Source organism: Carcharodon carcharias, chromosome 21 (genome assembly GCF_017639515.1).
Source record: "Carcharodon carcharias isolate sCarCar2 chromosome 21, sCarCar2.pri, whole genome shotgun sequence".
Classification (NCBI taxonomy): Eukaryota; Metazoa; Chordata; class Chondrichthyes; order Lamniformes; family Lamnidae; genus Carcharodon; species Carcharodon carcharias.
In genome coordinates this window covers 88,245,065-88,271,671 of record NC_054487.1, presented here as the reverse complement: position 1 = coordinate 88,271,671, position 26,607 = coordinate 88,245,065, and the positions used below count along the sequence as shown (strand labels likewise).

Sequence of the window (26,607 nt, the reverse complement as noted above, 5' to 3'; positions counted from 1 at the left end):
GCAGCTTTCTCTATTTTCTCTTCTATCTCCCCTCATGTCCTCTCCAAACTCAGCTTGTCCATGTGACACCCCCACCTTCTGCCCACCAAACTGTAACCATCCAACTTCCATGACCCGCTCCCAGGTTAGCTGCTGTTGTTAATGGTTCTCTCTCTTCAGGTGCTATCCCTCCCTCTTTCAAATCTCCAGTCAGAAAACAACAACAATGACTTCTGTTTGTATAAAGCACTTTTAACATAATAAAACACACCAAGGCTTCTCTAGAGCATTTTAAAACAAAGTATGACCCTGGGCCACAGATGGAGATATTGGGTCAGATGACCAAAAGCTTGGTCAAATGGGTCAGCTTTGGGGGGTGTTCTGTGCTTTGCCGCCTTCCTTCTCTCCTCATCACCCCACCCCCCACTCAACACCACCCCCCCCAACCCCCCCCCACCCCCCCCCCTCCCCCCAACCCCCCCCAACCCCCCCAACCCCCCCAACCCCGCCCCCCCCCCCCAACCCCCCCAACCCCGCACCAACCCCACCATTTCTGCCTGACAGCAGCTGCCCATCTTGCTTCTTCTCCAGCTGCATGCAAAACTGCAGCGGGTGTGGAACAAGGCTCTTAAGGGGTCATTATTTGGCTACTTAAAGGCCTCAGTAGGCCCAAGGGCAGGAGGACTGGCTGACACCTTACCCAGTTCCCCTAATATGAGAGACAGGTCGGGGCAGGCAGGAAGGCAGTTGGAAGGTCACTCATTTTATTTTACAAGTCCCTCATCTTAAAACGTGCCAGTGGAGTACCATAAAATTCACCCACTCAAGCTTATAGAGGGTAGAATGTGGGAGACCAGCCAGGAATGCATTGGAATAGTCGAGTCTAGTCTTAACAAAGGCAAGAATGAGGGTTTCAGCAGTAGATGAGCTGAGACAGGGACAAAATCGGTCTACTTTATGGATGTGGAAATAGGTGGTCTTAGTGGAGCAAATATGCAGTTGGAAGCTCATCTCAGGGTCAGATATGACATCAAGATTGCGAACAGTCCGGTTTAACCTCAGACTGTTGCCAGGGAGAGGGATGGAGTCGGTATCTAGGGAATGGAGTCTGGACTATGGATGAAAAACAATGGCTTCAGTCTTCCCAATATTTAACTGGAGGAAATGTTTGCTCATTCAGAAGTGGATGTCGGATAAACAATCTGATAATGTAGCAACATGGAGGAATCGAGAGAGCCAGTGGTGAGGTCGAGCTGGATGTCATTAACATATGTGAAAACTAACACTCTGCCTTCAGATGATGTCACTGAGGTGCGGCATGTAGATGAGAAAGAGGATGGGGCCAAGGGTAGATCTTTGGAGACATCAGAGGTAACTTTGCAGGAACAGGAAGAGGAGCCATTGCAGGTGATTCCCTGGCTACGATTAGGTGGATAAGAATGAAACCGGGTGAGAGCAGTCCCACCCAGCTGGACAACAGTGAGGTGTTGGAGGAGGATGGTATGGTCAACTGTGTTAAAGGCTGCATTCAGATTGAGAAGGGTGAGGAGGGAAAGTTTACCTTTGTCACAGAGACACAGGATATCATTGGGCTAAGAGCCATTTTGTTACTGTGAGGGGATGGGGTGGGAGGTGGGGGTACCTGGTTAGAGGGATTCAGACATAGAGTACTGGGAAAGGTGAGCACGAACTCGGGAGGCAACAACACATTGAAGGATTTTGGAGAGGGAAGGGGTGAGTTTGAAAATGGGCAGTGGTTCCAAGGATGTTAGGGGTCAAGGTTTGGTGTTTTGAGGAGAGGGCTGATGATGTGAGGCCATCTACAACTCTGCTGCCCGTGCCTTAACTCGCTCCTAGTCCCATTCACCTATCACCTCTGTGCTTATTGACCTACATTGGCTCCCAGTCAAGCAATGACTTGATTTTAAAATTCTCCTTGTTTTCAAATCTCTCCATGGCCTCGCATCACCTCTATCTCTGTGATCTCCTCACAACCATCTGGGATGTCTATGCTCATCTAATTCTAGTCTCTGGGGCATCCCCAATTTTAACCACTCCACTATTGGTGGCCAAGCCTTTAGCTGCCTGGGCCCTAAGCTCTGGAATTCCCTCCCCAAACCTCTCTGGCTCTTTACCAAACTCTTGTCCTTTAAGTCATTCCTTTGGGGGGTGTTCTATGGTCAATGGGGGAAGCTTCCCTTCCCAAGATTGTATCCCCTCCTTGATCCCCACCCCCCTGCAGGAGTTTGCCAGACAGGCCTGACCAATAATCCCTGATTTAGCTGAAGTCCAGCATCCATCGCAGCTACATCTTTGTGGACTGCCTGTAGTCCCAGCGGTGGCCACTGCTCATGCCTGGTGCTGCTGGGACTACAGAGTTGCTGACCAATCAAGTTGACTGTCAGCTCCCTAGGGCGGGACTTCCTCCCAGCTGGGTGTGGAAGTCCGACTCTGATCCAGTGAAGGTTGCCCCAGTGGAATATCCCTGTGAGGCAACCGGGTTTCTGATCAATTCAGCGACTTTTTGGTTGGGGGTGGAGGGCATGTGACCTGTTTTCCCCTTAAAATCCACCCTAAAATTATCTAAACATCTGGGCTGGTGTATTAACTCATACCACGTCCCATTTCCCTATCACCCCTGTGCTCGCTGACTTACATTGACTCCTGGTCACGCTTATCTACTCTACGCCTCTATTTATAAAGATCTGAGTAAGGAACAATACATCTTAACCAGAAATAAGTGTAATTTTTTCCCCCTTTCCAGATATCTTGCCTGATGATGGGTCTGATGGTTCATTTCGTAAAGAGGGCTGTAGCGTGAGAATTATGATTTGCCTGAACAAACAACTCAAACGCACAAAGGTACAGGAACAGGTGCTGGATTTTGGGGAGTGCGAGTCCCAAAGGAGCTGTAGGCGGGGACTCATGGTGGGGGTGGTGGGTGGATCTCCAAAGATAATCGAAGCAAAATATTTTCGGAACATAGGAACTGGAGAAGGCCATTCAATCCCTTGAGCCTGTTCAACCATTCCATACTATCACAGCTGATCTATATCTTAAATCCATCTATCAGCCTTGAGTCTGGAACTCTTAATATTCCCCGCCCAGCATAAATCTCTCAGATTCAATTTGTTTTCTACTCGAATGGATATGTGGAACAAATTTCTTGATTGGACTTCTTCAGGTGTTGGGAAGCTGTGAGCACGTTGGCTTCTTTTTTCTAAAACAAAAACAGAAACAGAAATACCTGGAAAAACTCAGCAGGTCGGGCAGCACCGGCGGAGAAGAGCACAGTTGACGTTTCGAGTCCTCATGACCCTTCAACTTGTGCTCTTCTCTGCCGATGCTGCCAGACCTGCTGAGTTTTTCCAGGTATTTCCGTTCCTGTTTTTGTTTTGGATTTCCAGCATCTGCAGTTTTTTTGTTTTTATATTTTGGCCTTTTTTTTTCTGTCCAGTTCTACTTGTGTGAGTTCTCTTCACTTGGAGTGGAACTAATTGGACGGATTTCAAATAACTAGTACAGACATGATGCAGCGAAAGGCCTCCTTCAGCACTCCACAATGCTTTGATCCTACTTTGATATATATTTTAAAAATTTCAAGGGATGATCATTTATGAACGCTCACAAAGATTATAAAAATGTTTTTCATACACTGGCTAATGGAGCAAAAGGATGATGTATTACAGGAAGAAAGAACAAAGCTTTTGTGTTAGTGCAGACTCTCATCCCAGAACACCCATAAGCATTTCATGTTGCTTTTTCTTGCTTAAGTGCAACCATAGCTGTTAAGGAGATATTCAGAGCAGACGATCTGCAAGCAGCATGCTATAGATCCCACCAACTGACAAGGAATAAGTCATCTGATCACTCATTTCTGGTGGAATGTTGGCCAGCACACCAGGGGAATGTCCCCCACTCTCTACTCCTTCTCAAACAGAGCCACAGGACCATCAACCAGGTCTGGAAGATGGGAGATGTTTGGTTTAAACCTTGTCCCTAAGACACGGCATTAGCAGAAAGAGTTCAACAACAACTTACATTTATATAGTGCCTCAGATGCAGCATTATCAAACAAAATTTGACACCTAGTCATATAAGATGATCCTAGGGCAGGTGGGCAAAAAATTGATGAAGGAGGGAGGCTGGAGAGTTACTGTGAAGGTTACTGTATTTATTTGTTCTGGTAAAACAGCTTTTAATTATAGTCTGCAATAATTCTCTTTCAGGACGAGAAGCCTCCTCAGTATCTGATAGGTTCATTAGGAGTCAGCGGGAAGACAAAGTGGGATGTTCTTGATGGTGTTATCCGTCGATTATTTAAGGTAGGCAGCTTGTACAACCGGGCAAGAGTCTGTCTGCTCAGAGTTCTTTCATTTCTCTGATGCAAACTTTACAAAACCAAGTGCCCCAAAGCCACAGTCCCAGAACAGAGCCAAAGGCATTGGGAATGCCAATCGGGGAATCAGGAACTACAAGACTCTCCTACTCAGAGCTCCCTTCCGAACGCAGCTCCCCCACAGACTTAACCCAATAATGAAAACTCATACCTTGTTGCAACGAAGGGTTAATGAATGGGTACTAGGAATTCAGGCACACATCTCACATGTTTCTCAGCCCATTAGAATCAGCAGATGGAAAACTTTGCAGTGATGTGTTGCTGTATGAAAATTCCTGTGTGACCACGAGCATTTCTGAAGCTAGCTTCATTTTCTAAATATCCATTCACCTGGTAATAGGTGAGCCAACACCTGTATATGACAATTAAAGCTGTCAGATTGTGGGAAAACCCAACTGGTTCACTAACGACACTGCAGCAAAGGAAACCAGCTAACCTTACCTGCTTTCCATCTGCATAGCCCCATAGTCCACAGTGTGTGGTTAACTCTTAAGGGGCCTAACAAGGCACTCTATTATTGGACAAGCTCTGTCTGAGGAGAAGGCTCATCACCACCTTCTCAAGTCACGGATGGGCTGTTAATGCTGACCTTGCCAGCAATCCTCACACCCAAAGAGCAAGTAAGCTTAAATGTTCAATTAAATTCATAAACTTTATCTTTCCATTTCGCAACGTAGGAGTATATTTTCCGTTTGGACCCGACCACAAGTCTTGGGCTGTCCTCTGACAGCATTCTCAGCTACAATATAGGTGATATTGTAAGATCCAGCAACCTGGAGCTGCCTGAACTGCTGCCCTGTGGATATCTAGTTGGTGAAAGCAACATCATTACTGTGAATCTTAAAGGTAAGTTACTTTTTTGGGGCATGGATGATAATGGATTGGAAGAGAGCTTGTTAAAGAATGAAAAACTTGCATTTCTGTAGTAACTTTCACAATCTCCGGAAGTCCCAAAATACTGTAAACCAATCAATCACAGTAAAGCTCGGATCTCCTGGTCTCGACTGTCGGAGACCAGACCTGTGCCCCAAGATACTCATTGGGACCACTCAGACGTCCCGACCCACTGACTCCACGGGAATTGCCCAGGAAGTTTGAACATCCGATGGTTAAAAATCCTGCTGCCCGGACACTCTGAAAATGTCTCCAACTCGGAGTTAGAATTGGAGACTTTGGACAGTTCCAGTTTACTGACCTAGATAGTTACCCAGGAAACGTTAGACAGAAAATTCTCACCAACTTTTAGGTAACTGTGCAACTGACCCCCACAATCATTCACAATCCGACTTCCCCCAAGGCCCCCTGACTCCCACCTGACCCCCCTGACCCAACCCAACCCAACTCAAACTCACACCCCACTTACCTCACCCACCCTATCTTCTTACCTGTTCACTCACCCATTCCCTCAAGCACTCATACGCTAACACACCGAAAAACTGTTTAAATCGCTCAAAGCTTTTCAGTGTGTTCGAGAACACTTACCAGAATGCGGCAGCTAATGCCATAAAAATAGGGTGTGGCTTGTCTTCCCCCGATGACCCAGGGCTACGGGGGAGCAGCTGGATTGAAGATATACCCTGTATTTCTGAAGAAGCTGGGATCAGAAGTCCCGGCCAGAAATGCAAAGATCTGGCGTGGTAAAGAAAGGCAGGAGCAGAGCTGCAATCCAACAATGATTGCCGCTCCTCAGGACAGTCAGGCCTGTCGGTTGTAGTGTGGTGTACATTTTTGAAGCCACTGTTGTAATGTAGGAAATGTGGCTGCCAATGTGCACACAGCAAGCTCCTGCAAACAGCCGTGGGGTAAAGACTGGATCGTTGCTCTTTTTAAGTGAAGATGGCTGAGGGATAAACAGTGGTCAGAATGTCAGTGAGAATTCTTCTGCTCTTCTTCAGAAGACTGCTGTGGGGTCTCTTACATTCACCTGAGAGGGCAGACTGGGCCTCTGGTTAACATCTCATTTGAAAGGTGGCTACTACTCAATGAACAAATGGTCTTTTTCTGTGCTGTTAATCCTGTGCCATCAGTTTACAGGCGATGGGGTAGATGTTGGTCTTGTTTGTGAAACAAACAGACAGTAGCAAATCAGCAGCTCATTCCAAATCCACCCAAATTCATTCACCATTCAGTGAATGGTAACAAATCAGCAGTTCACTTTGATTGGAAAATTGGGCAGCAGAGTTAAAACAAATCGCTGATTCCCCATGGCCCATCTCACATTACCCAATCTGCAACAACAGCTTGTATTAATATAGCAGCTTTAACACAATAAAACATCCCAAGGCACTTCACAGGGGTGTTCCTAAAGCAAAATAAGACACTGGGCCACATAACAAGATATTAGGACAGTTGGTCAAAGAAGTAGTTCTCAGGGAGCATCTTAAAGAAGAAGAGAGAGGAGGAGAGGTGGGGAGATTTAGGGAGGGAATTCCAGAGCTTAGGGCCCAGACAGCTGAAGGCACGGCCGCCAATGGTGGACCGATTAAAATCAAGGATGCTCAGGATGCCAGAATTAGAGGAGCCTAGAGATCTCAGAGGGCTGTAGGCTTGAAGAAGATTACAGAGATAGGGAGGGGTGAGGAAATGGAGGGATTTGAAAGCAAGGGTGAGAAGTTTGAAAATGAGGTGTTTGAGTAGGAGTCAGTATAGCTCAGTGAACACAGAGGTGATGGGTGAACAGGATTTGGTGTGCATTAGAACATGGGCAGCAGAGTTTTGAATGACTTCACGTTTACAGATGGTTGAACAAACAGGACTGGGGAGTGTGTTGGAATAGTCAAGTGGCAAAGTAACTAAACACGAGCCTTGCCTTGTCAGTTTGCTCTCAGTCCAAGAGTCGTTGTCCCATTTCCAGGTGTGGCAGAGAATAGCGTGGACAGCTTGGTGTTTGAGACACTGATTCCAAAACCCTTAACGCACCGTTACCTCAATGTTCTGCTCGAGCACCGAAGGATCATACTGTCTGGGCCCAGCGGTACTGGAAAAACTTACTTGGCCAATAGACTTGCTGAATTCCTGGTGAACAGATCTGGACATGAAGTCACTGACGGATCAATAGCCACATTTAATGTGGACCACAAGTCGAGCAAGGTAAGGAGAAATTCTGGCAGCAAGGTAACATTTCTCCAGCATCAGCTCCTGCTCTCCCATAGCTCAGCGAGTTTATCCATTTCAACTATGTTGTTCAGGATCATCCCTGGGATTGAGTGCCAGTCTGTGCTGAACTCTGCAGGGCTGCTGGTACAGGTGCCACAGTTGGCCTCAGCACCTTTTCGATATGTAGCTGCAGGTTAGTTGCATTTGGTAATGTAGTGGTTATACTGTGAGGCTCGTATTCCAGAGTTCATGAGTTCAAATCCCACCATTGCAGTTTATGAAACTGAATTCAATTAATCTGGTAGGAAGAAATGGTGATGAAGGCTGTTGGATTCTCATTAAACCCCAGCTTGGACTGTCCTCTCTTAGCTGGCCTAAATGTGACTCCAGTCTTTATATCGTTGCCACTTGTGCAGTAGTAAAATGCACCAAAGCAATTCACAGGATCACACCATCTAAGGTGTTATTCAGACAGGCGACCACAAACTGGTCAAAGAAAGAGGATTTAAGGAGCATCGTATAGGAGGAAAGCGGGATTGAGACACAGTGAGATTTAAGGACTGAACTCCAGAGCTAAGGGCCCTGGTAGCTGAAGCCAGTTATCAATAGTGGAATGATTAAAATTGGGGATGCTCAGGGGGCCAAAATTAGAGGGGTGCAGAGATCACAGAGGCTTGTGGGGCTGGAGGAGTTCACAGAGATAGGGAGGAATGATGCCGTGGAGGGATTTGAACATCATGACGGGAACTAGTGAATTTGGGATACGGCTGCAGTGAGCAGGACATTTGGTCTTGCCAATGTTCTCTGTATCCTGAGAAAAGATTTTTTTTTTAAAGATTGTTTTTTCACCAGCTTGCTGTAACTGATCACTTGTGAGTGACCCCCTGCTGCTTGTGTGTAGATTTTGGATAAGGAAAGTAATGACCTTTGTCAAGGTTCACACATCATAATGAGCACTTGGCGACTGTCCCATATGGAATGTTACCCCCAGTAAGGGGACTCAACTCTTTGGAAAGGAGGAGAATCGACAGAGATATGTTGGCAAGACTAATTAAACTTAGAAAATGTGATACGATGTTTGTAATAAATGTGTCCTTTTTTTAACATTTGGAAGGAATTGCGCCAATACCTATCAAATCTGGCCGATCAGTGCACTACTGCAGATAATCGATCTGATCTTCCTTTAGTGATAATCCTGGATAACCTCCATCATGTTGCTTCATTGAGTGACATCTTCAATGGATTCCTCAATTGTAGATACCATAAATGGTAAGTTCTAGTTATTTAAGGTAGTCTTTCATGTACATACCATGCCTGTCATAACCTCAGGATATCCCAAAACCACTTTACAGCCAATGAAGTACTTTTGAAATGTAGTCGCTGTTGAACGGTTGGGTAGCCAATTTGTGCACAGCGAGATCCTACAAACAGCAATGTGATAGTGAGCAGATCATGTGTTTTTTTTAATGATGTTGATTAGAGGATATATATTGGCCACGACATGAGAGACAACTCCCCTGTTCTTTTCTGAATTAGTACCTGAGAGAGCTGTAAGGGGTTTGGTTTAACACCTCATCTAAAAGACTTCTTTATACCATTTTCTCTCTCTTGTGCCAAAGTTGTAGGGGGCGGGGAAGTTCTGTTCTGAAAAATCCACCCCATTGATCTGAAACAGTGTAGTTCTTGTGCAGCAGGTGTGATCTGTATTATTTTTTATTTCTGCAGCCCATATGTTATTGGAACAATGAACCAAGCTGTCTCTTCATCTGCTAACTTGGAGCTTCACCACAACTTCAGGTACCTGCAACAACTAACATCAAGCACTCCTTCTGATCATTTTTCTTTCACACTTGTCATCGTATCCCTTGGTTTCCTGTCCCCTCCCCCTCCAAATTTCCCTCCTTTAAAATGGTCAGGAGGTGTCATTGTATTAACCCATTGAGCAACAACCATCAGGAAAGAACAAAGAACAAAGAAAAGTACAGCACAGGAACAGGCCCTTCGGCCCTCCAAGCCTGCGCCGATCATATTGCCTGTCAAACTAAAACATTTTGCACTTCCGGGGTCCGTATCCCTCTATTCCCATCCTATTCATGTATTTGTCAAGCTGCCTCTTAAACACCACTATCGTAGCTGCTTCCACCACCTCCTCTGGCAGCGAATTCCAGACACTCACTACTCTCTGCGTAAAAAACTTGTCCCGCACATCTTCTCTAAAGTTTTCTCCTCTCACCTTAAATCTATGTCCCCTAGTAATTGACTCTTCCACCCTGGGAATAAGCTTCTGACTATCTACTCTGTCCATGCCACTCATAATTTTGTAAACTTCTATCAAGTCGCCCCTCAATCTCCGTCACTCTAGTGAGAACAATCTGAGTTTCTCCAACCTCTCCTCATAGCTAATAACCTCCAGACCAGGCAGCATCCTGGTAAACCTCCTTTGCACCCTCTCCAACGCCTCCATATCCTTCTGGTAATGTGGCGACCAGAATTGCACGCAATATTCCAAGTGTGGCCTAACCAAGGTTCTTTACAGCTGCAGCATGACTTCCCAGCTTTTATACTCAATACCCCTGCCAATGAAGGCAAGCATGCCATATGCCTTCCTGACTACCTTATCCACCTGCGTTGCCACGTTCAGTGACCTGTGGACCTGTACACCCAGATCCCCCTGCCCGTCGATGCACTTAAGAGTTCTGCCATCCTACTTGTATTAGACCTTCCAAAATGCATTACCTCGCATTTGTCCAGATTAAACTCCATCTGCCATTTCTCCGCCCAAGTCTCCAACTGATCTATATCCCGTTGTATCCTTTGACAATCCTCTTCGCTATCTGCAACTATTCTCCAACCTTAGTGTCGTCTGTGATGTTAGCTCAGTTCTAGCCATTCTCGCCCTGGGAAAGGGAAATGCAGAGTACAAACCCCTCTCCACACAACCTCCAGTGGAGCCTCTGGTTCAGAATTCTGAGTTGACTTCCAGAGCGATATGTGCACTGGATGTAGTTGACACCCTCCCCCATCCCTGCTCACTGGGTTTTGGGAGCAGGGGAACCAGCCAATATAGGACTAACCCTCTTTATCAGCTGATACCGGGATCGTTACAGCCATACAGTGGGTGTGTTCACATCACAGCCTGTTAGACTGTAAATCTGTCATGAATGCTCTCGCTACTTTACCCTCCAAAGAAACAGTGCAAAGATGGGCAGACAACAACAGTCCCTTTGGGAACATGGTGTCCCAACTTCCTCATTTTGGACAGAATACTTGCCCAAATTCTCAAATTACAATCCTGGCAATGAAGCATTAGGTCACAAACCCGTGATTATGTGCATGAAAGAAATGCCCCAGTCAGTCCAACAGAAATTGCAATGGGATCTCCTGAGTAATGGATCATTGCAAACTTTGTGGAAAGACTCTCAACGTAGAATTCCATGGAATGAACAGCACAGAAACAGGCCATTTGCCCCAACTCTTCCATGCCGGCTCAACATAAACCTGCTCCACAATAACTTCCTATTACTTTCTTTCTTATGTATTTATCCATCCTCCCTTTAAATGTAAAAAAAAACAAAAAACTGCGGATGCTGGAAATCCAAAACAAAAACAGAATTACCTGGAAAAACTCAGCAGGTCTGGCAGCATCAATTGATGCTGCCAGACCTGCTGAGTTTTTCCAGGTAATTCTGTTTCTCCTTTTAAATGTATCTATGCTATTGCTTTAAACTGCTCCCTGTGGCAGTGAGTTCCACACTCTCACCACTCTCTGGGTACGGAAGTTCCTTCTGAATTTCTTATGGGTTTATTAGTGGATATCTTATATTTAAGGCTCCTAGTTTTGGATTAACAAATAGAATCATTTTCTCCATTGTCTACCCTCTCAAACCCCTTCATTGTCTTAAAGAATTTGAAAAGCCTCCTGTTTACTACTAGAGAAAAGAGCCTGTTCAGCCGTGCCTGACGGTTATGTTTACTCAGTTCTGGTAAATCAGGTTTTACACTTTCTCCATTAATTTTATATCCTATTTATTCCATGGAAAGAATTTTCCGGTCAGCGAGTGGGGGCGAAGCATAAAATGACGCGCGGTAATGTCGGGCAGGTGTCCCGATGTCACTGCGCGTCATTTAGATTTCCAGTTTGGTGGGCTCACAGCCAAGTCAGCTGCGCAACTGCCGAACTGTCAACAGCCTATTAAGGCCTGTGAAAAATTAATAAAATAGTTAAATGAGCTGCCCATCCAACCTTCAGGTTGTTGGGCAGGCGAAGAGACCAGGCGGCCTTCACATTTTTCATGCAACCTCATCCACGGGCGGGATGAGGTTTCATGAAGGGTTTAAATATTCAATAAAAATTATTTTAAAAATTAATTGACATGTCCCAGCTCGTGTGACACTGTCACGTGAGGGGACGTGTTTTAAAAGTTTTTAATTACTTTATTCAGATCTTTATAAGTTAAGCTAATCTCCCTGGGGTACCTCTGTGCCTCAGGGAGATTTCTGCGCTCTTTCACGCGCATGTGCACGAAAGAGCACAGGCCCCGACTCAAGGAATACCCACCCCCCCCCCCACCCCCTCAACCCCCCACCCTCCCCCGCACAGGGAGCGCTCAGCGCTTTCAAGCGTGCGTCATGCTGGGCGGGCCTTAATTGGCCCCCCCCCATGTACAATGGCGGCACGGACCTGATTGAGTTCACGCCCACTCCCGGACACCCACCCCAAAGGGAGGTGGGGGGGGGGTGGAATTCCCCCCTGTATGTGGGAACTATTCTAATCCAAGGGTTTACGAGTTTCAGGAAGGCACATGAGGATTTGATCTTGTTACATTAATTAAATGTGAATCAGAGTAGCTGGCAAATGTTTTGAAAATATAAGCCAGAATCTTTTTAACCATTAGAGCCAGCTCCACCCAGTTTGGTTCTTTTCACAAGCAGACGATATGACAAGAAGTTATTAAAATATCTTTTATAAATAATCTAATAGGATAAATTACGGAAAAGTCTTTTGCAAAAGGGAACATAGGTGTCCAACGATTTGCCTGGATGGTTAGATCCTTTTCTAGTGCAGCTGGTGTCCATCTACAGGGCAGCTGCAGCAATTGTCTTCAGGGCCCCATTGAACTTTAGCAACAATTTTGGACTCTCCAGTTGGCCTTCCAGAAAAAGATCCAATCAAACCCAAACCTGCTCTGGCCACAGCAATATAACTTTTGCTGTGATCACTTTAAATCTGAGATGGATAGAATTTTTTGTCAGACAAGAGATAATGGAAATGGAGTTAAGGCAGGTGGATGGGGTTAAGATTTAGGCCAATCATCTCATTCAATAATGGAACAGGCTCGAAGGACTGAATGGCCTCTTCCTGTTCCTATGTTCCTACAAAACATGGAGAATTCATGATCTCACAGTGACAGTTTGGGGAGACAATTGTAGACAATTGCTGCAGCGTGGATACATCGATTACCAAACACGCTGACAGGAGTTGCAGTAACATTATTGACAGGCACAGTAATGACAATGAGTGAAAGAAATCTAGACCAAAGACTCAAAGAGCAGGCAGCCCACTAGAGGCAGAGTGGGTGTGAAAAATCAAAGGGAAAATTTTGTATCGATTGGCCCCATGGCTGATACCTTAAATTAGAGACTAGGAGAGAAAGAGTTTGCAACTGCTTACAATGTACAATACTCTCCACTTGCCTGGATGAGTATGGTTCCAACAACACTCAAGAAGCTTGACACCACTCAGGACAAAGCAGCCCACTTGACTGGCAAGCTATCCACCACCTTAAACATTGACTCCCTCCACCACTGACACACAGTAGCAGCAGTGTGTGTACCATCTACAAGATGCACTGCAGGAATTCACCAAGGCTCCTTTGGCAGCACCTTCCAAACCCATGACCTCTACAACCTAGAAAGGCAAGGGCAGCAGATACTTGGGAACACCACCACTTGGAAGTTCCTCCAAGCCACACACCATCCTGACTTGGAAATATATCGCCATTATATCGCTGGGTCAAAATCCTGGAACTCCCTCCCTGACAGCACTGTGGGTATACCTACATCACATGGACTGCAGCGGTTCAAGAAGGCAGCTCACCACCACCTTCTCAAGAGCAATTAGGGATGGGCAATAAATGTCGGCCTAGCCAGCTACGTCCACACCCTATGAAGGAAAAGCAAATGTAAGGTGGTAGTATATTGTAAATGTGCACTGCTGTTCAATAGGCAAATTATCTTTGTGTATATATAACTTGTGTGGAGCTCTGACAAGTGACCCCAAGTAGCAGCATCATTTTTAAGGTTGCAAGTTAATTGACTGTTCAGTAAATTTTTAACTTGGTCTGGTAGAACCAACTAAACACTTTAATAATTCAGCCTAGTAACCACTATAATTTCTTCCTTGTGTTACAGTTATTACAGCATTCTCATTTTGACCCCAGAGAACTGTAGAAACTGCCTATGTAAGAGTACTTTCACAGTAACCTCAGCAAACTCCAATACTCAGAGCAAATTAAACTCATTAGGTTAAAAATTCGACCCAATTGCACCCATTTTATACCTGCACAAAACAGGGACAGAAAGGTTCAATTTATTGGAAACCACTTCCTGTGACCCAAGAGCCCATGAAATTTGCCTGACATCACATTGAGTCAGGAAATCTTCAGGCAAACACTGGTGGCTCCCTAAGAAAATCATTAGGCCTCTTGAATATTAATTAGGGGCCTAATGATGGAGCTTCTCAGCTCAGTTTTTCGGCTCCCCCAGTAATTTTGCCAACGGTGCAGCTCAGCCATGCAGAATGTGCATCCTGTAGGATGTGGGAAGTTGATACAGGCACAAAGTGGCCTCGATGATTACGTCTCCTGGAAGTGCCACCAGCTCAAAAACCTGAGCTCCGGGTTGTGGAACTTGAGCGGCAGCTGGAGTCACTGTGGCACATTCACAAGGCTGAGGATTATATGGATAGCATGGTCAGAGAGGTGGGAGCAGCACAGCTAAGCCATACACAGGCAGAGAGGGAATGGGTGACTTCCAAAACATCTAAAAGAAATAGGCAGGTAGCGCAGGAACCAGGCCGAGACTATCTCACTCTCTAACTGCATTTCCATTTTGGATACTGGTGAGTGAGATAGTCCCTCAGGAGACTGTAGCAAGAGCCAAGTTTGTGGAACCACAGGTGGTTCAGGGGAGGAGGAAGAGTGAAAGTGCTATAGGAGCTGGGGGTTCCATGATTAGAGGAGCAGACAGGCATTTCTGTGGCTGTAGACGTGACTCCAGGGTGGTACGTTGCCTCCCTGGTGCCAAAGCCAAGGATGTCTCAGGGCAGCTGCAGGACATTCTTTTGAGTGGGGGTGAGTGGGGGGGGGGGGGGGGGGGGGGGGGGTGGTGGGTGGTGGAGTTGGTGGGTGGGTGAGGGTGAGTAGCCAGAGGTCATGGCCCACTTTAGGACCAATGACATGGGCAGGAAAACGGACGAGGTCCTGAAGCAGATTTTAGGGAGTTAGGAAGGGAATTAAAAAGCAGAACCTCAAGAGCAGTGATCTCAGGATTACACCCAGTGCCAGGTGCTAGTGAACATAAGAATAGGAAGATTGAGCAGTTCAACACATGGCTGGAGAAATGGAATAGGAGGGAGGGCTTTAGTTTTCTGAGGCATTGGGACCGGTTCTGGGGTGGGTGGGACCTGTACAAGAAGAACGGGTTTCACCTTAACAGGGCTGGGACCAATGTGTTCGTAGGGAGGTTTGTTAATGCTGTTGGGGAGGATTTAAACAGATTGTCAGGGGGATGGGAACCTGAAGGGAAATTCAGAGTGGAGAGGAGAAAAACTGGCAGTGGGAAGTAGAGAAATATTAACTGAGAAGGAGGATATATCAGAGAGTAAATAGAACACTTGGAGAGTATTGGAACTAGAGTAGGCTATTGTCAGACATCAGATGGGGTCAGAACAATGGTGAAGGGGGTGAGGAGGGGGGGAGTTTAAAAACCTAAATCAGGATTAATGGGCATGGACGTAAATGCACGGAGTGTGGTTAATAAGATTGGAGCAGGTTGACAAATGGAATTGTGATATTATTGCTAGAACAGATACCTGGCTCAAAGAAGAGCAGGACTGGGCATTAAATATTCCTGGGTACCAGGTGTTTAGGAGAGACAGGAAGGGAAGAAAAAGGGGTGGGGGGAGTGGCAATATTGATTAAAGATGACATTACAGTACTGGAGAGAGAGGAGTCAAAGACAGGATCTCTCTGGCTAGATGTAAGGAATGAAAAAGGTGCAATAACATTGATTGATGTAGCACATAGACCACCAACTAGTGGAAGGGATGTAGAGAAACAAATTTGCAAAGAAATTAGAGAGGTGAAAGAATTATAGAGTAATTATAATGTGGGACTTCAATTATTCAAAAATATGCTGGAATAGGAATAGTGCAAAGGGACAAGAGGGGTGAGAGTTCCTGGACTGTGTTCAAGATAATTTTCTGTAGCACTATGTTTCCAGTCCAACAGGAGGACATGCACCATTGGACCTGGTCCTGGGGAATGAATTGGCCCAAGTGGATCAAATATCAGTGGGAGAGCCTCTAGGGGACTGTGACCATGTATCATAAGGTTTAGATTTGTCATGGAAAAGGACAGAGAACAATCCAGAGTGGGAATAATTAATTGGGGGAAAGCCAACTTCAATGGGATGAGAATGTATCTGAGTCAAGTGAGTTGGAGCCAAATGTTGGTGAAAAAGCCGGTGGCTGAACAATGGGCTACCTTCAAAGAGACAGTACTGCAGGCAATGTCAAGCTATATTCCCTTAAAGGGGAAAGGTAGGACAAATAAATCTAGCACACCCTGGATGACGAGAGGGTTAGAGGTAAAGATGAAAAGGAAGAAGTACATGTATGACAGATGTCAGGTAGAAAATACAATGGAGAATCAGGCTGAATATAGAAGGACCAGAGGGGAAGTGAAAAAGTTAATCAGAATAACAAGGAGGGAGCATGAACAGAGATTAGCAGCTAACATGAAAGGGAATCCCAAGGTCTTTTATAGCATGTAAATAATAAAAGGGTGGAGCCAATTAGGGATGAAGAAGGAGACTTACATGTGGAGACAGTAGAAGTAGCAGAGGTATTAAACAAGTACTTTACTACTGTCTTTACAAAGGAAGATGATGTACCTGGGTCGAGTTGAGAGCTGAGGTAGCTGGTACACTCGAGGAATTTATAATTGAGAAGGAAGAGGTGTTAGAAAGGCTATCTTTACTTAAAATTGATAAGGTACCAGTACCGAATGAGATGCATCTGAGGAGGAGAGATAAGAGTGGAAATTGCAGAGCCACTGGTGATAATCTTCCAGTCTTCCTTGGACACAGGGGAGGTGCCAGAGGTCTGGAGAATTGTGAATGTTACACCCTTGTTCAAAAAGGGATACAAGGATAAATCTGGCAACTACAGACCAGTCAGTTTGGATTCAGTAGCAGGGAAACTTCTGGAAACTATAGTTCGGGACAAATTCAATAGCCACTTAAATAGGTGTGGGATAATTAAGGAAAGCCAGCATGGATTAATTAAGGGAAAATCATGTTTAACTAACTTGCCAGAGTTTTTTGAGGAGGTAACAGAGAAGGTTGATAAGGGAAAAGCTGTTGATGTGTATATGGATTTTCAAAAGGCATTTGATCCAGTCCCACACAACAGACTTGTGAGCAAAATTCTAGCTCAGAGAATAAAAGGGAAAGTTGGCACTTGGAAAAGAAATTGGATGAGTGACAGGAAACTGTACTGTGCACGGCATGTTTTCAAAATTTGCAGATGATATGAATATTGGAAGCATTGTCAACTGTGATGAGGATAGTCTTGAGCTTTAAAAGGACATAGACATATTGGTGGATTGGGAAGACAAGTGGCAGATTAAGTTCAACGCAGAGAAGTGTGAGGTGATTCATTTTGGCAGGAAGAATGTGAGGAGACAGCATAAAATACGGGAGAAACTCTAAAGGAGATGCAGGAACAGAGGGATCTCAGTGTATACGTACATAAGTTATTGAAGGTGGCAGGGCACGTTGAGAGAGCAGTTAATAAAGTGTAGAGTAAGCTAGGTTTTATTAACAGGGGCATTGAGTACAAGAGTAAGGCGGTCATGTTGAACTTGTATAAGACACTAGTTAGGCCTCATCTGGAGTACTGCATCCAGTTCTGGGTGCCATACTTGAGGAAGGATGTGAAGGCATTGGAGAGACTACAGAGGAGATTCCAGGGATAAATACCTGTAGCTATAAGGATAGATTGGAGAGGTTGAGTCTGTTTTCCTTGGGGAAAAGAAGGCTGAGAGGAGACTTGATAGAGATATTCAAGATCCTGAGAGGTATGGACAGGATAAGTAGTGAGAAACTGTTCCCACTCAAGAGAACATCAAGAACTAGAGGGCACAGATTCAAAATAATGGACCAAAGGAGTAAATGTGATGTGAGGAAAAAGAGTTTCACTCAGAGGGTGGTTGGATTCTGGAACAAACTTCCTGAAAGGGTGGTTGAGGCAGGTTCGATCGAGATATTCAAAAAGGAATTGGATTACTACCTGAAAAGAGAGAATGTGCAGGGTTATGGGGATAAGGTGGGGGAGTGGGACTAGGTAGAATGCTCTTTCAGAGAGCCAGCACAGAATCAATGGATAAATGACCTCCTACTGCATTGTAAAGATTCTGTGATTCTGTTTCCAAAAAGGCCACTGGAGGCTGCAGCCAAAAGGTCAGTGCTTTTCGCATACTCCCCTTCATGCAGAGCCAGGAGGAACAAGAGTGTTCATTGCAGATGAAGAGCACTATGACCCGCAACACTAACCCCATTCCATTCTTCCCTACCCCGCCAGCAGGGCACCCATCCAATCAAGATTTGTGATCAAGACAAAGGTGTAACAGGAGATGGTGTGCAGATTCAGATACAGACAAATTCAAGGGCTGAATGGCCTCCTCCTGTTCTTATGGTGCTGATCTCACTAGCAGCTCAGCAGCGGGTCCATGTTGGTGCTCCAGAGTCTGTTCAGCCATGTCCAGTGTACCTGTGTACAGTCTGCAGCTCTGCCAATGTGGAAATTGGACCCAAGGTGCAATTTCAGTGGAGTTGTTGGGTCCTTGGCATCTCTGTGCGCTTCCAATCAAAGTCAATCTTGAGGCCATTGTCTCTTGATCACAGCAAACATCTTTGTCTTGTAATTGAGTTCACACCTAATGGAATAGAATGATCTAAGTAGAGGTGTGGGCTTCAGTGCACGATAGGGTCTGGTAAGGTCGGGCTGTCTCTATTCCAGGCTGCAAGTCCCACTGGAGGACACAGAAAACTCTCTTACGCCTGTCCCCCAGGCTGATGAATGAGGATATAGCTACACTGGAGAAATGCAAAAAAGATTTATAACGATGATATCAGAATTTAGAGATTATAGAGGCTGACAAGGCTGGAGTTTCAATGTCTAGAAAAGAGAAGGTGACCTGAAAGGTGTTTTTAAGGTTATGAAAGGGTTTGATAGGGTAGATGTAAGGAAGATGTTTCCACTTGTGGGGGAGGCCAGCACTAAGGGCCCTCACTATAAGATAGCCACGAACAAATCCAATCGGGAATTCAGGAGAAACTTCTTTACTCAGAGAGTGGGGAGAATGAGGAACTCACTACCACAGAGAGTGGTTGAGGGGAATACTATAGATACTTTTAAGGGGAAGCTGGATAAACACATGAAGGAGAAAGGAATAGAAGATTATGCTGATAGGGTGAGATGACAAGGATTGGGAAGAGGTTTGTGTGGAGTAGAAACACTGGTACAGACCTGTTGTGCTGAATGGCCTGGTGATTTCATTTAATGCTATGAGCCAGCACCGTCAGAGACTGAAGCAAATTCAGGCGGAGGCAATGCACATGTGAGCTCGGTTCCAAAATCTCTCCTAGTTTATCTCTTGTTCTTGCTGTGTAGGTGGGTACTCTGTGCCAATCATACTGAACCTGTGAAGGGATTTCTGGGTCGATATCTACGCCGTAAATTAATTGAGACTGAAATCGACAGAAACATGCGCAACAGTGACCTCCTGAGAATCATCGACTGGATTCCCAAAGTGTGGCAGCATTTAAATGGTTTTTTAGAAACGCACAGTTCGTCTGACGTGACTATTGGTGAGTTGAAATTCACAAACTGTTGCCCAATTCTACCACCCTCCAATAGGAGGTAGACATCTGTAAAGAAAGCCTTAGTTTGCACATTAATTGATTTATTCATTTTCTACACTTCAGGTCCTCGTCTATTCCTCTCATGCCCTTTGGATGTAGATGGCTCCAGGGTTTGGTTCACAGATCTTTGGAACTATTCTCTTATACCTTACCTTCTGGAAGCAGTTCGAGAAGGCCTTCAGGTAATGTCCTTCATTAATTTTTCAAAAGCTTTGTGCATTCGGATATTGAATCCACATTCATATCATATTACTTTCTGAAGTCTCCATTGTAGACAAGTACGCCAGAGTCGAGATGCATTCAAATAAACTGCATATCAATAAATGCGTCATGGTAATTTCATTCATCAGTGAGACATGAATACATTGCAAGCACTTAATTGCTCACTTCACAGAATCATAGGGTGGAATTTTAGGGCCCATTGTGGTGGGGTGGGGCGGTAATATCCCACCAGCATAAAATTCCATCCATAGAGTTGTTCAGCGTCAAAGGAGACCATTCGTGTTTATGCCAGCTTTTTAAAAGAACCATCCAATTAGTCAGACTTACACATTAGTCCCAGCCCTGCCCATGCTCTTTCCCTGAAGCCCTGTCAATTTTTCCTTTTCATATATTCATCCAATTCCTTTTTGAAAGTTGTAATTGAATCTGCTTCCAGTCTCCTTTCAGGCAACGCATTCCAGGTCAAATCCACCTCCATTTTACATGGGCGGGCCAATTAAGGCCCACCCAGTGTGACATCCGGCGGGAAGCACTATGTGCTCTCTGTGTGGGTGGGGGTGGATTCCCCAAAGAGCGAGAGTGAGCGCTTTCACGCATGCGCACATCTCCCTGCGGCTAAGTGCAGCCTCAGGGAGATCGTTGACAGTTTTAAAAACGTTAAAAATAGAAAGAAAAATCCTGAACATGTCCCCCTTATGTAACAATGTCACATGAGATGGGACATGATCATAAATTACACTAAAACTTTATTCAACTTTTTAAATCAATTGGCCATTGACAGGTCGGCGGGCCCACAGCTGATTTTGCTGCACCCCCACCTTCCTGAAAATTTAAATGGGGCGCGGTGACGTCGGGGGTTCCCATGACATTTTACACGTCGGTGAGTGGGCCCCACCCCCTGCTCGCTGACAGCAAAATTCTGCCCAGTGTGTATTTCTGCTTGCCTCTATATGTAAATCCACTTGCACTCTGGATTTTTCTGTTACTGTCATTGGCGCTAAACTGGACTAAACTGATTACCTGGTCATTTATCTCATTACTGTTTTTGGGACCTTGCTACATGCAAATTGGCTGTGGTGTTTTTCACTTTACCATAGTTTAACACTTCAGAGAGCTTCTGAATTGGCTGTAAAACGCTTTGGAATGTCCTGCAGTGGTGAAATGTGCTGTAAAAGCGCAAATCTTTTCCCTTTTTTCTCTCCGGCCGTGGTTGGAGGGGATGTTCTCCCATTGGTGTTTGAATGGTAGGTCCAGTCAGGGCACTTTACATGTTGAAGAGGCTCGAAGATTCAGGCAAAGACTGGCGGGCTATAGGTAGGATTTGCTGGAGGATGATGGTTAGATTTCCCTCTCCCTGAAAGATAGCAAATGCTTCTTTGATACCTTTTGTGAGGCGGGGCCATGTTAATAATTTGCTGTTGAGAAGATAGTCTCTCCTTTTCTGCTGCAGTGGGGGGATGGATCGGGGGCATGGTTGAGTGGGTGGTCCAGGCCATCCACCTAAGGTGGGCCCTATACCCACCACTCAGCGGGCTGGCACACCTTGCTTCATCAATGGGTATCAACCACAGATGTTAGACCAGGACTCTAAGAGGACAAGGTTAAGGAACTCCCAATTTAGGGAATACCTCACCACCTATTGCATTCCCCTGTTGAGGCAGGTAGATGGAGATTTTAGGATATGAAAGAAATAACTTGCTTTGTATAGCACTGTTCATTACCCCGGACCTTCCCAAAGCAACTTACAGGCTAAGTGGCACCTGGGAAGTCCAGTTTTAATGTAAGTAAACGTTACAACTAATTTGCAAACAGAAAACTCCTATAATAGCAATAACCTGATCAGATAACCTGTTTCTAGAGATATTAGTTGAGCGTTAAATATAGGTAAGGATACCGAGGAGGACTTCCATGCGTTTCTTCAAAATAGTGCTCTGAAATCTTTTACACTCATCGGAGATGACAGACAGGGACTTGGTTTAATGTCTTATCTGAGAGTTGTCAGCTCCAACAGTCCAAAACCAATGGAAATAACCTCAAAATTAGAGAGGGGCTGTTCAGGGGTGATGTCAGGAAGTGCTCCTTCACACAAGGTGGTAGTGGAAATCTGGGATCTCTCCCCCAGAAGAAAACTGTCGTGGTTGGAAGTCATTTGAAAACATTAAAGTTGAGATGATCGAGTTTTGCTAGGTAAGTGTACCGAGGGTTACAGAACCAGATGGGTAAATAGAGTTCAGGTACCGATCAGCTACAATCTAATCACTAAAGGACTGAATAACCACGTCCTGTTCTACCTTTCTAAAACTGAATTGCTGTGCGAGTTGCTCAAAATAATATTTTCCATTCCCTCCCACCTTACAGCTGTACGGGAAGAGAGCGCAATGGGAGGATCCCGCTAGGTGGGTTGTGGACACGTACCCATGGAGCGCTGGCTCATTACAGCATGAATGGCCACCCCTGCTGCAGCTGCGCCCTGATGATGTGGGCTATGATGGGTACACGTCTGCCAAGGAAGGAGCTTCCTCCAAGCATGTCCCCCAAAGCGATAGTGAAGGTGACCCATTGGTAAGTGACGCTGTGCAGACATGACTCACTGAACGGCATTGCTTGTCACTGCTCTCCCCAGTGATGGCATTTATTTTCTCTACCGCTGCGCATTTTTTGCATTTAGATGACTTGAGGTACAAGCTTGATGTTGGTCACGCTACAATGAATGTGCTGGCAATCTCCAAATTCACAATGACATCCTCAAAATGGGCAAGTGGTGGATCTTGACATTTGATTCAGACTTAACATTTTTATCCTGAATATAAAAATAAAATGCACATGAGAATATGCAACATATTCAGAGAGAAGGTCAATGGGAACATACTGCCGTGTAAGAATGGAGATGTTACAACATTATAAACAACATTACAAAGTGAACGTTTAATACCCTTCAACATGATGCAGGTTTTGAGATAAAATTTGCAAAACTGATATCACCTAATAAGGTAGCTGGAGTTTAAATGAGCGTTTAATAGACATCCACTTTGCTCGATCTCCTCTCACCCCCAGTATTCTGAATGAAAGATCCTTACTCTGAAATATTAACCCAAAGGACAGAATTTTACACCTCACGGCCCGAGCCTGTGCCCGAGCCGAACGGACGTGAGACAGGGTGAGATGATATTGGGCGAGCATCCCGTCGTTATCCTGCACGCGAGCGATCTTCAGGTCGGTGGGCGTGTGTGTCAGTCGGAAACATGCGCCCGCCAAAATTTAAGCCCGTTAAGGAGGTGGCCGGTCCACATTTACAACTGGCGGCCGGGCCAATCGGTCTTCACATATTGGCTCAAACCTCGATCCCAGGCAGGATGAAATCTCCGTGGGGAAATAAAATACAAAGAGATACCTGGGGACTGGTGTTTTATGAGGTTTGCTTTCAGGTGCTTGGTTGTGCTGCATGGACATAGTTTGCAGCATTTTTGCTGTTCCTTTCATTATCTGGAGGTCTGCAGCTCAATGAAAGCTCTGACCCGCATCCGGAGTGACATCAGCACCCGCCCCCTTCCCACCCCATACCCCCCACCCCCTACCCCACACCCCCCACCATCAACCCCATACCCCCCACCCCCTACCCCACACCCCATACCCCCCTACCCCACACCCCCCAGCCCACACCCCCCAACCCATACCCCCACCCCCTACCCACTATCCCACACCCCCCACCCCCTACCGCACACCCCCCACCCCCTACCCCACACCCCCCACCATCCACCCCATACCCCCCACCCCCTACCCCACACCCCCCACCATCAACCCCATACCCCCCACCCCCTACCCACTACCCCGTACCCCACACCCCCCACCCCCTATCCCACACCCCCCACCATCCACCCCATACCCCCCACCCCCTACCCCACACCCCCCACCCCTTACCCCCCACCCCCCACCCCCTACCCCACACCCCCCACCATCCACCCCATACCCCCCACCCCCTACCCCACACCCCCCACCCCTTACCCCCCACCCCCCACCCCCTACACCCTACCCCCCACCCCATAACCCCCTACCCCACACCCCCTACCCACTACCCCCCTACCCCCCACCCCCTACACCCTACCCCCCACCCCATAACCCCCTACCCCACACCCCCTACCCACTACCCCCTACCCCCCACCCCCCTACACCCTACCCCCCACCCCATAACCCCCTACCCCACACCCCATACCCCCCTACCCCACACCCCCCAGCCCACACCCCCCAACCCATACCCCCACCCCCTACCCACTATCCCACACCCCCCACCCCCTACCGCACACCCCCCACCCTCTACCCCACACCCCCCACGCCCTACCCCCCACCCCCTACCCCACACCCCCACCCCCTACCCGCTATCCCCTACCCCACACCCCCCAGCCCCCACCCCACACCCCCCACCCCCCTACCCCCTACCCCACACCCCCCACCCCCTACCCCCCCACCCCCTACACCCTACCCCCCCACCCCATAACCCCCTACCCCACACCCCATACCCCCCTACCCCACACCCCCCAGCCCACACCCCCCAACCCATACCCCCACCCCCTACCCACTATCCCACACCCCCCACCCCCTACCGCACACCCCCCACCCTCTACCCCACACCCCCCACGCCCTACCCCCCACCCCCTACCCCACACCCCCACCCCCTACCCGCTATCCCCTACCCCACACCCCCCACCCCTTACCCCCCACCCCCCACCCCCTACCCCCATCCCCACACCCCCCACCCCCTACCCCCCACCCCCTACACCCTACCCCCCACCCCATAACCCCCTACCCCACACCCCCTACCCACTACCCCCTACCCCCCACCCCCTACACCCTACCCCCCACCCCATAACCCCCTACCCCACACCCCATACCCCCCTACCCCACACCCCCCAGCCCACACCCCCCAACCCATACCCCCACCCCCTACCCACTATCCCACACCCCCCACCCCCTACCGCACACCCCCCACCCTCTACCCCACACCCCCCACGCCCTACCCCCCACCCCCTACCCCACACCCCCACCCCCTACCCGCTATCCCCTACCCCCACCCCACACCCCCCACCCTCTACCCCACACCCCCCACGCCCTACCCCCCACCCCCTACCCCACACCCCCTACCCCCACCCCCACCCCATACCCCACACCCCCTACACCCTACCCCATACCCCCACCCCCTACCCCATACCCCCTACACCCTACCCCATACCCCATACCCCCTAACCCCCACCCCCACCCCCTACCCCACACCCCCTACACCCTACCCCCCACCCCCACCCCCTACCCCCTACCCCCTACACCCTACCCCATACCCCATACCCCCTAACCCCTACCCCACACCCCCTACCCCTACCCCCTACCCCTACCCCCTACCCCACACCCCCTACCCCCTACCCCTTACCCCCCACCCCACCCCCTACCCCACACCCCCCACCCCCTACCCCACCCACCCCCCACCCCACCCCCTACCCCACAACACCCACCCCCCACCCCCTACCCCCTACCCCCACCCCCACCCCAGCAGCGCTGAGCCTTTCTCCGGGCGCCTTTCATGCCGGCTGCCTGTTTATTTTCCGGCCAGTGTGAAATCACCATCAGGGGCCGATCACAGTCGGGGGCGGGTTTTCCATCCACCCTGTGCCCGCTGATTGTGCCCCCATCACCAGCGAAAGATTCAGGCCCACGTTTCACGTTCCAGAGCTGCTGCCTGACAGAATTTGTAATGTTTTCTCTTCCTGCTTCTGCATTGTTACCCCTGGTGCTCCCCAAGGATCTCTCCTTGGCTCCCTCTGATTTCTCATTTTAACCCTGCCCCTCAGTGACATCACAGCGTTACTTTTCACTGGTGACACCCAGCTCTACCCCAGCACCACCTCCCTCAACACCCAGAACCACCTCCCTCGACACCCAGCTCTACCCCAGCACCACCTCCCTCAACACCCAGAACCACCTCCCTCGACACCCAGCTCTACCCCAGCACCACCTCCCTCAACACCCAGAACCACCTCCCTCGACACCCAGCTCTACCCCAGCACCACCTCCCTCAACACCCAGAACCACCTCCCTCGACACCCAGCTCTACCCCAGCACCACCTCCCTCAACACCCAGCTCTACCCCAGCACCACCTCCCTCAACACCCAGCTCTACCCCAGCATCACCTCCCTCAACACCCAGCTCTACCCCAGCATCACTTCCCTCAACACCCAGCTCTACCCCAGCACCGCCTCCCTCAACACCCAGCACCACCTCCCTCAACACCCAGCTCTACCCCAGCATCACCTCCCTCAACACCCAGCTCTACCCCAGCATCACCTCCCTCGACACCCAGCTCTATTCCAGCACCACCTCCCTCGACACCCAGCTCTATTCCAGCACCACCTCCCTCGACACCCAGCTCTATTCCAGCACCACCTCCCTCAACACCCAGCACCACCTCCCTCGACACCCAGCACCACCTCCCTTGACACCCAGCACCACCTCCCTCGACACCCAGCTCTACCCCAGCACCGCCTCCCTCAACACCCAGCACCACCTCCCTCGACACCCAGCTCTACCCCAGCATCACCTCCCTCAACACCCAGCTCTACCCCAGCACCACCTCCCTCAACACCCAGCCCCACCTCCCTCAACACCCAGCCCCACCTCCCTCGACACCCAGCACCACCTCCCTCGACACCCAGCACCACCT

The 26,607-nt window shown here is 48.0% G+C and overlaps 1 protein-coding gene across 1 annotated transcript in view; it reads left to right on the top strand.

Moving 5' to 3' along the window:
• Nucleotides 1–26,607, top strand: part of nav3 (neuron navigator 3) — a 291,371-nt gene that overhangs the window by 261,074 nt on the left and 3,690 nt on the right. The window contains exons 25-33 of the mRNA XM_041216018.1: nucleotides 2,744–2,841; nucleotides 4,209–4,304; nucleotides 5,056–5,224; nucleotides 7,233–7,468; nucleotides 8,589–8,743; nucleotides 9,200–9,271; nucleotides 19,431–19,627; nucleotides 19,745–19,863; nucleotides 22,262–22,465. Coding sequence (XP_041071952.1) covers nucleotides 2,744–2,841; nucleotides 4,209–4,304; nucleotides 5,056–5,224; nucleotides 7,233–7,468; nucleotides 8,589–8,743; nucleotides 9,200–9,271; nucleotides 19,431–19,627; nucleotides 19,745–19,863; nucleotides 22,262–22,465 — 1,346 coding nt within the window. The remainder of the gene's footprint in view (nucleotides 1–2,743; nucleotides 2,842–4,208; nucleotides 4,305–5,055; nucleotides 5,225–7,232; nucleotides 7,469–8,588; nucleotides 8,744–9,199; nucleotides 9,272–19,430; nucleotides 19,628–19,744; nucleotides 19,864–22,261; nucleotides 22,466–26,607) is intronic.